Source organism: Antechinus flavipes, chromosome 4, assembly GCF_016432865.1.
Source record: "Antechinus flavipes isolate AdamAnt ecotype Samford, QLD, Australia chromosome 4, AdamAnt_v2, whole genome shotgun sequence".
Lineage (NCBI taxonomy): Eukaryota > Metazoa > Chordata > Mammalia > Dasyuromorphia > Dasyuridae > Antechinus > Antechinus flavipes.
In genome coordinates this window covers 440,357,715-440,370,330 of record NC_067401.1, presented here as the reverse complement: position 1 = coordinate 440,370,330, position 12,616 = coordinate 440,357,715, and the positions used below count along the sequence as shown (strand labels likewise).

General features: G+C 34.3%; 1 protein-coding gene across 11 annotated transcripts in view; it reads right to left on the bottom strand.

Moving 5' to 3' along the window:
• Positions 1-12,616, bottom strand: part of ADGRL2 (adhesion G protein-coupled receptor L2) — a 217,652-nt gene that overhangs the window by 26,418 nt on the left and 178,618 nt on the right. For all 11 annotated transcript variants that reach the window (XR_007953863.1, XM_051999177.1, XM_051999178.1 and 8 more), the window contains 6 exons: positions 9,152-9,274; positions 8,672-8,877; positions 7,338-7,511; positions 5,948-6,157; positions 4,694-4,914; positions 3,275-3,341 (listed from right to left, as the gene is read on the bottom strand). Coding sequence is in view for 10 of the 11 variants with exons in the window: in XM_051999177.1 (XP_051855137.1) it covers positions 3,275-3,341; positions 4,694-4,914; positions 5,948-6,157; positions 7,338-7,511; positions 8,672-8,877; positions 9,152-9,274 (1,001 nt within the window). In the remaining variant the exon portion in view is untranslated. The remainder of the gene's footprint in view (positions 1-3,274; positions 3,342-4,693; positions 4,915-5,947; positions 6,158-7,337; positions 7,512-8,671; positions 8,878-9,151; positions 9,275-12,616) is intronic.

Below are 12,616 nucleotides of genomic sequence, written 5' to 3'. Positions count from 1 at the left end.
CTTTGTTTTGGGACAAAACCAATTGTAGCAGAAGGAACTATCTGTGATTGCTATTTGCTGTTACTTTTTTGGGGGGGAAAGGAAGTTAGGAATACTGCTCCCAAATGCCTTTCGCATCTCAGTCAAAATGATCTGTTAGAGAGTAACAATGACATAGCCAATAAATAACAGTGGACTCTAACTGCACATGGGCAACAAGATCAAACTCTCTTCTTACTCTGACTTAGTTAGGTGTGAACATAAATGCCCTTAGCAATGCCCAAGGCCTTCCTCTCCAAACTAAATTTTTTTCAGCATTCCAAAAGCAAGTATTTGTTGTTAGAGACATAAAGACAAATGGTAACACAAGATATATGAATAATTTTCATTAATGATTTTTTTAAATTAGATATCTTAATAATTCAATTTTGGGGAACAGTCTATCATTAATCTAGGGCTGGAAGAAATCTCAGAAATCATCTAGACAAACCAACCCTATAGTAAACTGAAGATCATAAGTGAAGTTCCTAGCCTAAATAGTATTGTTTGTTTTCTTCTTTTTTGGAGGGAGAGTAGAGGGAGAAAAAAGGAAAGGAGATATAGGACATCAATATGACCAGATGTCTTTGTTTTATTCTAAAATTTCTTATTTTTCCAATGTATATTTAAACCAGTGTTAAAAACAATAAACAAACCAACAAAACAAAACCACAAACAAGATAGTTTTATGGATGTCATATTAAATACTACTTTTGTCAAAAGGGGAAAAAAAAGTTCTTAGTTTTTCCTGCATTATCCAGACAGTTCTCTGTTCCCATCTTTTTAGTCACGTAATCCTGTAAGGTAGTGATGTCAAATTCAAATGAAAAGGAAGCCATATACAAGGATTCTTGCAAGAGCAGATGGACTTAAAAAACAACATATTAATATTATCTGTATTCTAATGGAATTTTATTTATTTGGGCAAATATTTTTCCAACTACATTTTAATATGGTTCTGACCCCACTGGGGAATGTTTTCCACTGACTAGAGGTGTGTTTGACACCTCTGATGTGAAGTAAATCATTGATCAGAAAATTTTGAAAATCCCAGATATTTTCTCAAGTGTTCCTCAAACTGCTAACACATTTTTCCACTTCAGTAACCAAAACCTAATGTACTAAGAACTCCCTTCTTCTTTGTGTAAAATAAAACAAAATGTAAATATTATATGACTATATATTCAGACACGTATATGCATAGTTAAGATCATGTTGGGTATATTCATTCTTTAGCTTAAAATGATATGCATAAAATATATCTTCCTGACTATACTTCTGTGTTGTAGTGTAGATCTTTTTCTGATATAAATTGGACTAAATGGTAGTAGCTAAGATCCTTTCCAGTTTTCAATTCTATGATTGTGTAAGGATGCACACTAATTAAAATAAATTTTGATGTATTTTATTTGTTCTCTTCCTCCATGTTAGTTTATCTTAATTAAACCATTCATGGCTTCAAATGATTTTGGTTTTTTGTCTGAGATTATTTTCAATTTATTATAGAATCATGGAATTATTAAACTTATTGGGTGACATGATATAACTCATCTCTCTAGAGATGAGAAAATAGAAGGCCTGAGACATCCAGTGCTTTTCCAAAGGCATACATGATGGTAGTGCCAAATTAGTTTCCCGACTTCCCCTCCAGGGAATTGTGAAAAATTATACTGAATCAAATTAATTTCAAAAAAAAAAAAAAATAAAAGACCTAACTTTTAACACTGTGATGCTGTTCAAGAAAAATACTATTTAAAATCAGGCCCAGAGAAATGACTTAAGATAAAATTTATGTGTCATTTTTTTCCTCTTGTAAGAGAATTAGATACATAGTCACAAAGTTTGATATCAAATTAACTCATTGTTTGTATGCTTTTAAAATCAAGGATTCTGCCATGACATTTAACTAACTGACTAGGCAAATAATTTAATTTCCCTGAGCCTCAGTTTCCTCCTCTTTAAAATAGGGATCACAAGGTACTTAGTACTTTGAAGATCATGCAGTCAATAACTGCTATCATTAAAATAAAATAATTTTACTGATATATTTATTTCCACATCATTCACAATTCCCAATATATTCCCTTCTCTAAATTAAAAATATTTAAAATAATTTTCATTTCTTTTTACACCAGTAAGTATCGACTGAATCTATACAATGCCAAATATAAAGATGAAATCTAAAATTCAAATACACAAATTGAGATAGTTTGCTTATATGCCTTTGCCAATTTTGTTTCTATTTCTAAACATGGACTGAATAAAAGGAGGAAATTTTTTAAAAAGTTTTCAAAGTTAAATAAGGAATACAAAAAATATACAGTTTTAAAAGTATTAAACAATTTTAACTTCACTTGATTCTATATATAATACTTATAAAATTACTTAAAAACTCAGATTGTTTTCAAGATTAATATTATCCTTTCTTTTCATCCCTCTAAAAACGTGAAAAGTAAATTTTTTGTCAATGAATTCTGAAATAACTGTGTATGCAAAATGTATATTTTTTTTAATAAGTTATGTTACTGGGTATCCTTAACCCTTTTACATAATTTTATGTAATCAAAAAGGAACTGACTCTTAAGATGTTCATTTAGAGCAATCAGCTGAATTTTAAAACTCCAACATAAATGAGAAATACAAATTTGATATTTTTCTAACAGTCTGCTCTCTAAGTATAGCAGTTTTTGCAATGGTGATGGTATAAGAGTTCAAGAGATCTGTGAACATATTCTTAAGATAAACTAAGGAGGGCTGGGGAAGAAACATTTCTAAAACTGGTCTCTTTTGCCAAATGAAGAATTAAAGATTGGTTTATCTTGTTCCATGACACAATTAGTTTCCATTATGTTCCATGATGACCCAAATGGCTTTAAAGGTATAGACACATATATGCACTTGTATATTTATGTGTATGTGCACACACACACATACACACAAACACATAAATTGGATTGGTATATTCTTCTAATACCAAGACAGAGTTGAGAAAAAGAATGGAGAATACTTTTTCAAATATAGGGAAATGGAGTGGTTATTTGAATATGTGGAATACAACTGATGATGCATATTTGTTTTAAAAAGTGTATTTGTTGTGTTAATCCACAGATACACACAATTAAAAATAGTTAAAACTGTGTCTGATAATGAATTAATAATTCAACATAAAAGCACATCTGTATAGAAAGCACTGTTACAATAGGAAGGAAAAGGAAAGGACTGGGAGACAGAGAGAGGATGAGAAAAGCATCCTTACCATAATAATAAAGGTAACAGGCCCAATGAAGCTCCAGATAAAAGAGTTATCTACGTGAAGCCAGCAACTGAGAGAAAGAGAGAACATGAGTTACACAGTGTTTCTTTGGCTCCTCAAATATTTCAAACAAGAAAATGTTATGTTGAGACTCCACACACTATTTCTAGACGTGACTTTGTAAGTAAATACAGAGTAAGCAAAGACGATCACAAAAATGTGGCCTTTGTTTCCTGCCTAACAAAGCATTTTGTTGCGTGAAGAATAGTTTAAATAGGTGTTGTGGGCTTCTGTTAAGGCAGATTCTTTTCCTGTATGATAATGCGAGAATAATTTCCCCATTATTGGGGAAAACAGAACAACAGGACATAAAAGAAAGCCCTCTGTCCACTTTAAGATTTCAGACTTTACTAAAGGAGCTATGAACTTCCACATCAAAAACCCATTCGATATTTCTCAACTTCCCTGTGTAATCTTCAAAATTTGCCTTTTATCTTTATCTATCTCAAGTAAAGTGCTTATCCCCATGGAACAGAACAGACAGAAAATGCTCAGATGTCATGTTCTGTTGCAAAACAGTATGACACAAATAAAATGATTCAATTGGGAAGGGAAGGGGACCGAGGGGAAAGCAGTACATGAGTATAGTATCTGAGTCAAAAAGGCAGAGCCGATCCTCCTTCCTGCTCCCCAATACTGCTGCCTCTCTACTTGAACGGCTTTTGTTTGTCTTTCATCATTTGCAAAATCAAGCGGCTCCCTTGTAGTCCTTAGCATCTTTCTATAATGCAACTAATTTTATCAAAGAAAAAAGTAAACAGTATAGAGAGGCAAATTCATGCCTCTAGCAACTCAAATCCTTGGAAACATGTCTACGTCTACCTTCTGTCACTTTCTATAAATATCTCTATTTTTATAAATAAAAGGCAGTGGCTAATTTTAATCCTGTTCAAACTGCCTGACAAAATATTATCAAAGCAAAACATCATATGGGATAGAATGTTCTTCTATCATCATTCAGTGTGAGAGTTAGCCAGAGGGGCAGTTGAACAAAGGCAACTAATGAAGCATTAGCTTAAAACTGAGTGGTTAAGATTGCCAGACACTTTAACCTAAAAGGAATTTTTACTTAATATCCATTTTAGACCAAAAAGTTATTTACTTTTTCAATTTGTTTCAGGTCAATCTTTTTGTGTTAAAAAGAAAGACCATAATTTAGAATCTGCCTCTCCCAGAATGGAAATTCTCTGAACCTAGAAAATTACAAAAGACTTGATTGTAATCTGTGTACGGCATGGCCATTCTCTTCCCAATAAAGCTTTCAGATGCCATTTTAGTCTGTCAGGGACCCTCACTGACACCTAACAGGCTTTAAAAAAATTATTCACTTGAAAAACACTCAGGTCGCTTTCAATTACTCACGCCTTCTCTGTTCCATAGCTCTTATAGTCAATGGCTGCTGAGACACCAACTACAGTGGCAGGAAGGAGGTAGCCAGCGACATAGTAGTATTTCTTCCTTGAATATTCGCTCTCAAACACTTCAACAAGCATTAGATAGAGTTGTACCCCTTCTAGGCACATCCAGGCAAAGGCAGCCAGGAAGAAAAAGTGTAAGAGGCCTGCAAATATTGGGCATGCAATCTGCAAAGAAAGGAAAAGTGTCAACAGCAGTGGCTAACTTCAAAAATGTATAAGATTAGTAAGGAAACCTCACAAAAGTAATTATCTTCTTAAAAATTAGGCAACCCTACAAATTGCTGCAAACAAATATGCAAACATGCTGTGACCAACTATGAAATTCTATTCATGGGGTCCTGATATTTTCAGTCATAAGTGAAAAGCATTACTAAAATTAATATGGTATTGAGCTTGCAGTAACTTTATAAAGTGTCAATTTTGATAATACTGTAAGTAAAAGTTATAGCACATTCTTTAACAGAATAGACTACTCAATGACGCTGGAATCCCTTAATTACAACAGTGCCATGTTAACAGCAGAACAAATCTTGACTATTCTGCAAGAACGAGCTTGTAGTAAATTTGGTTCATGAATCTAGATAGAACAGTTGGTTCTAGATATATTATTTATAGCTTCTGGTTGAAATTCTGTACAGCAGCCAGAAGTCTCTCTATCTGCTTTAAATGACAAATACTTCAACTTTTACTATGAGGAAATTCATCTGTCAGATGTGTAAGCAACTTAGTTTCACCTTTGTCCAGGTGAAGAGACAATGAAATAACCACCAAATTTTAAAATTCAGGATGTGTAAAAGATTTCACAGTGACAGATAAACCTTCAAGAATCATCCCTGGATAAAGCCTTTGGTATGAAGAAGGCAAGAGGTTGTGAAAGAAGATTTCTTTTTTACTTCAGAACTATCTAAATCTGTCCTATTCAAATCATTTGACTTAGTAACAAAGTATGTTTCTCAAATAGGCGAAAGTTTTTGCACACTGTTCGGGAGAAAGGGGCAGGATAGGCTGATATTTTCAATAAGTGAAAATATCATTAACTTGTCTATCTCAATCTATGTAAAACTTTCTTCCCATTGTTCCCCCATCAGAGATAGAGTGTGGGTTGATAGCTTGGGGGCAGTGTCATATTTAAATTCACATCAAAATCAAAAAGTCATTTTCTGAGAAAAGATAATCAATAGGCACAAGGGTAGCTTACCGTGTATTCAGTCTTATCAATGCCTATTAGGAAAATGAATTCGGCAATGAAAAGATTGATGCAGAGATTCTTGTGAATTGTGTTACGATCACTCTGAAGACCACGGAAGAAGCAGAAAGTGAAGATGCAGATAGCGAGGCAAACGAGGGATATGACAATTCCCACCCAGGTGATGACAGTGAGAAGCAACTCATGAACTCCATCTTTGTACTAAAAAAAAAGAAATGAGGGGCATTAGAAGGGCTAGACTTCAAGTGAAAGAAATTGCTCTTCTAAGAAGGTGGAAATTTTTCTTTTTTTTTATGTGTTTGCAAATAAAAAGCCTCTTGCTCAGAAAGTTATTTGTAAACTTGAGCTTAAATGAAGTCAGAATGATAATAAAAGTAATATCTAATACTAGTATAATCCCTTGTGGTCTGTAAAGGGCTTTACTTATTTTACCAGGTCCTCATAAGAACCCTGTAAAGTAAATACTATTATTATCCCCATTTTACAGATGAGGAAAGTAAGACTGGAATCAAGTGATTTACCAATGGTTGCACATGGGTAAACGAACATGTCTCCATATAGCAGAAGAATTTGTGAAAATGTAATAATACTTTGCTTTTATCTTACATATTTTCAAATATAAAAAGTATTACTGAAAAGTGGACATTTTAATTTGGAAGTGTTGCTAATCAGAACAGAGGAGGCCTATCATGACAATACACATTTCTGAAAACTGCCAAACTTTTCAAAGATTACAAAGAACAGTGATTAGGATAAAAGGCTTATATTCTCCCAATTTTTCAGACCCAGAAATAAGCGGTTTTAAAGGAACTCTTCTTCCCTTATGTCATTATCTTGTATTAATTACTCTTTGTATCACTCTTCATCAATCCACCCCGACTGCTTAGCATCCAAAAAAGGTCTGACTGATGCCCTCCAGGACTCCCTAGAAATATTTGGATTCCTGTGGTCTGTTTCCACTTAGGCACAAGGAGGAATGTTAAAACACAAGAACTCCCTCTGATTTTTTCATCACCTATTACATATTAATTACAGAGTGGCAAAGTATTAGGAAACGCGGAGTGGTACTCGGTGCAACTTGATTCCACCAGGCGTAATTTGTAAAAAAAAAAAAAAAAAAAGAATGTAAACTTAGACAAGAATACACTAGAGGGAAGAAAAGAAAGCTGACGCTAGAACAGAAGGAATTATAAAGGCAGATGCCTCTGAGAAAGTGCAACAAATATATGGCAAAGAAAGGGCACTATAGGGACCTTTAGAAGCTCCCACTCGTTTGTTTTGTTTTCAGTCACAATAAGCACCCAAAGAATGGACTTATTTCCCAAGCTGGATGGAATCTCTGGAGATGTTTCCAAAACTCATTAGAAGTGCAAATACTTACTGCAATTTCCCTGTGGGCCATGAGAATAGCAAAATTGGTTAGGTGGCTGCATGCACACGTTGTGTGAGTTTTATTAGTGTCAACCAGCTTGCAGCCCTGGGTAGACCAATATCCCATCATTGTTCTTTCAGAGTAGTTCCAGAAGGAGCAGTTTGCATTGAAATAATTGTCAGGCTGGGAAATAAAATGACAAGATAAAATTAGGATTTTACACTCTAAGATGGCTATAGCAATTGTTTAATATGTGTAAAAGGTAATTTAGATTAAACTTTGCATGTTTCGGACTATAAAGTTTTTCATCAGCAAAATTGTGGACTATGTTGTACAAGGCAGGCATCTAGCTTAAAAGGGACTTTATAGTCCGAAACACTGTAAAGTGTACTCTAAATTACCAAAGACCCATTTTAGACAATTACAATTTCCATCTTATGATTTTACATACTGATGGCACATTAGAGTCATTTTTCCCTTTCTGACAAAATTAGAGCTATGACTATATTCTAAGGAATCTCTCTAGGAACCAAGTGTTTTAAAATCCATTTTTCCTTTTTCATTCATTTTCGGTCAGCTCAAAGTTGACATATAAGCAGCAATCTGAATCAAACAGCCAACTCCTTAAGGCTCCTCTCCAGGCAAATCCACTGAAATAGCTACCAAAAAAAAAAAAAAGAGAGAGAGAGAGAGAAGTAACCTCACACATTTATTTCCCTGTGCCAATTCGGGTGATCCACTTGGCTGTGTGAGGGAACTGATTCTCTCAGCTTATAACAAGGAGGTTTAAACAGACTGCAGACAATCTTCTAACATAGTGCAGTCAATTAACTAGCAACTTAATAGCTAGGATGGAGATTTGCAGTAAACTCAAGACACAGCAGAGAAACTGCATTTCCTCGCCCTGCTTCACCTTTTAATTCACAGTGCTTCGTAAACATTTTTCCAAGCAGAGTCTGGAATTAAAAAACAGGGGTTAAATGCTTTCACTGACATTTAAACTTGCCACACTAAACAGGCAGAGCCATAAGAGTTGATATTCTGCTATCCTGCTGTTAAGGTAAGAGTTAATTTTCAATCTGAAACAAATTAGAGTCATTTACATTTTCATGTTGATTACTGAATTAGCTTTCATTAAGAATACACTTAAGTTCTAATAATCACTGAACCAGGCTCATTTAATTTTATGTTCATAGACTTAAATAAACTTGTGTCTCTGACCTAGTCCAACATTTAAAATTCAAATGGAAAGGTGTTCCTTCTCTGTTTCCCCCTCCTCCAACACTGCTCCCTTCTCTTGCTGGGTTTGATGACCTTCTCATTAATTCATTAGAGTAACTCACATCAATGTGTTCCAGGGTAAAAAGCACAGGGTCAGTCAGGTAGACACGGCTGGACTCCTTATTGAGCGAAGCTGAAATGACGTGCGAATTCACAGCGATGGTACTGTTACGGCCAACAAAGTCACCCCCTAGTTTTATAGTTGCATTTTCAGTACTAAGAAACTGTCCCAAACTCTTATAAATGATGAAGACCAACTTTGCAAGCCCTGTAAAAGAGAAAACAATCTTATTTTAGAGGAATCATGTTTGCAACAGTTTCCCAGTAGTAAAATAAAATAACAATAATGACAAAAATGGAAGAAAGGTATAATTTTGAACTTGGGTCCAAGTCTAGTCTACATCATCATTTTTTAAAAATCTAGCTCAACAATAACAATAAGAGTCCAGCTAATGAGAAGCTTAAGAACAATGAGCTCAAGAAGGTGTGGTCTGAATATGGAGAATATATACAAAGTTCTATCATTTTATGCTCAGCCTTACCATTTCTGCTGTTCTGTTTGACAGTATTTGCAGAAAGTTGGATTGAATTGGATCCTTTGCTGCCCTGAGGAAATTTCAAGTCTTGTACCTGGCCTTCGGTACTGACCACAGCGACTTCCAAAACTGGTTCAAATAAAAAGTGATAAAGAAAATGCATTAAACACATTTTCAAGGGTCAAATAATAGACCAGTGAAATTTTCCTGAGCAATATTTCTAAATGCCTCCCCCCACACACAGAATTTTTTTTTTTGTTTAAACAAATTCACATAATAGAATCTGCATATTCCAAGAAAATTCTATATGCCAACTTAAATTTTTGTCATTTGCATTTTGTACCTTCTGATGGTATCAATTTATCCATAGCTTATATAATCAATTATAAAATTTTGAAAGAATTAATAAGGAATTGAGCACTAACTCTGGTAGCTAATTAGTCTAGCCCATAGATAAGGGGAATTCTAACTCTTAACGTATTTGTCAGTTAGTGAAGTTTATATTTAAACCCACTAGAATGAACCGGGGATGTAAAGCTGTTGAAACTTCATTTTTAAAACCTTGGGCTTCACTGTCAGTCCTAAAAATGCTTATCAAAGACCAAATAGATGCACTTTTTCTTTGTATAAGACCTGGTTCACAAACGTGGTACAGACCTAAGATTATATAACTACCTAAAACTGGGATTGTCTTTATTTCTCAAATTATTCAGATCAGCACAAAATATTTATCAACAAATAAACCTGGCATTTTTTTTCTACATATATAAATAACTCTTCATCCTGACAAGGATTTGTGCTTTTTTCTAATCTTAAGAAACACAAACCTGCCATTGACTAACCAAGAGAATAAGCATATGAAAATGAGAATGAGAATGCTTAAATATGGAAATTATTCAGGGTAGTCACATGACCAATGCAGCCAATTAAATTAATTGTAAAATGCTTTTGTCTAATAAAAATACAATAATTGCCATAATCCTCCTTAACACAAATATATAACTTTTAACACTCTGTACTAAAAGAAATTTTATTATTAAAGCTCAAAATTTCATGCTGATTTTGTTTAAAAGGAATATCCTTGCTAACAAAGCCATTTTATGTTATTAATACCTATAGAAAAAGACTATTGTGTTTATAATAAGGATAAAAATAATGGAAACAAATGATTTTTATATAGTGGAAAGAGCAAAGTACGATGTTAAGTACGTTAAACCCACCTTAATAATTGTGTTTTTTTTTAATTTTTACAAAGACATAAAACAGACTATTTACATGAGAGTTTATAAAGACATTAACCCACACAGAAGCCCCCCTAAGCTTCCCTTTCAGATAATGAGTCAATGCCCTTGAAAACAGCATTTTTGCACAGGACTCAAAAAATGAAAACATATAAATTTTACTCTCTTGACTATAGATAACAGAAATTATGAAAAAGTGAAAAGGACTCCTATATATACATGCCTCCTTACCTTAGAGGACATACTAATCAGAAAGGGGGGAGTAGAATGCATAGATTTCTGTCTTCTCCCCACTTTGTACATCTATAACCCAAGTGTCTCATTCAAGTTTTGCTAAAGTCTATCTTTTCAAACAGCTGTATTTTCAATTGGAGAATTATATTCATATGACTATCTCTAGGCAAATAAAATTTTCTTTGCATTGCAAATAATGGGGCAAAGATGGCTTTATCCATTCTGAGAGTATTATTAGTAGCATATCCTCGTCACTGAGGAAAAGGGTGTGAAATCTGTAGATTCTCCTTTAGGTTATTTCTTGAAAGGCAAGCGGACAGTCACTACCCATGCTTTGTCTTTTCTATAAAGGAGGATAAACTCAGAAAATTCAGAATTGTGATATGGAGGAAAATCACCTCTATCAGAATTTTTCTTTCTTTTTTGTTGGGGTGGGGAGGAGGGAAAGGGTATGAAAAAAGCACAGTTGAAACACTTGATTTGAATGCTTCTGTCATAGTAAAGATCATCACAAATCAGGCAACAACTATGGCAATATTTTGTTTCTTTCTCTTAACTGTTTCTCACCTGTCCAGATATCTCACCTGATCAGAAAAAGAGAATGAAAAAGGCAGCATAAAAGGTCTGCTATGTGATCCCAAAATATGCCTGAGAATGAGGGCATATGGACCAAGACTGAGCAGAGAGGACCTGACCTCCTTCACTCTCAGCGATGTCATATCCTCTTTGATCTAGTGACACTAGTGTTACTACATTTTCCAGTGCCAAGAGTTTTCTCAATGACTTTATCCTCTATGCCTAGAACTCTCTATCCCTTCTCAAATCATTCTGGCTTTTTTTAAAGTCTCAAATAAAGTCCCACTTTCTAGAGGACACTATCCCAGCCCTTCTAAATCTAAGCACCTTGAGATTTTCTCTAATTTACTCTGTTGTGTGTATGCATACACACACACACACACACACACACACACACACACACACGTGTGTATGTATGTATGTATACATATATGCATATATATATGTATGCATATACACATACATATCTACATATCTATCTATATCTACCTATCTCTAGCTGTCTTATTTTTATGTGATTGTTTATAAGCTTATATCTTGACTATTAAATTTTGAGTTCCTTATGGAGAGAGATTGTGCATGTGTACATTGTTTGATTTGGAAATTTTTTTTGTGCTTAGCACAATTTCTGGCATACTGAAAGTATTGAATAAATGTCTACTGATGTAATTTCACTCCGAAGCTATTTATTTGTGTTTTACACACAGTTCTAACAAGTACAGATGTCTTGATTTCCAGAACTACAATGAACTGGAAACAACAAATTAAATTATTTTGTTAGCTTGGCTGTCAATACCCAAAACCTTGGAGTTATCTCTCATTGTTCCCAGGTATAGGTAAAGCTATATGCTGCTCTGTGATGTTCCTTCCAACTCTCTTTAACTTGTGAATTTTCCAACATGACCAACAGCACTCTATTATGTACTTATTGGACAAATTCTCGATTCCCAAGATTCTGTGGTTAGCACAAACTAGCTAAACTCAGCTGAATTATCACAAATTCTGAATTAACAAAGACTGTGTTAAATGCGGCTGCAGTGAGACTCTCTCCCAATTCTTTGTATTGTTGAGCATCTTCCTCTCAGAGCCAGCATTTAAAGTTCTGAATTATGCTCCAAACTCTCCGCAGCTATTTTGTCATCCGTGGAGCATATACATTCTGCATTATGGTAGTTCACTGAGCACATTTTCACCTGAAGGCAGTAGTGCTTAATGTAAACATGTGGCCCGTGTACTATGTGCCTAAAATATGTACTGGCATTCCAAAAAAGTCATTTAAATTCATTAGGAACAGACGATATAAAATAAAGGCATCTTCCACCACAACTCCACAGGAAGAATTTGGGAGAGTTCAACAAACCCATAGCACAGCATTTAAACAGCTTTTTCTAGAGATGTGTTCTGCTATGATTTTTCAATT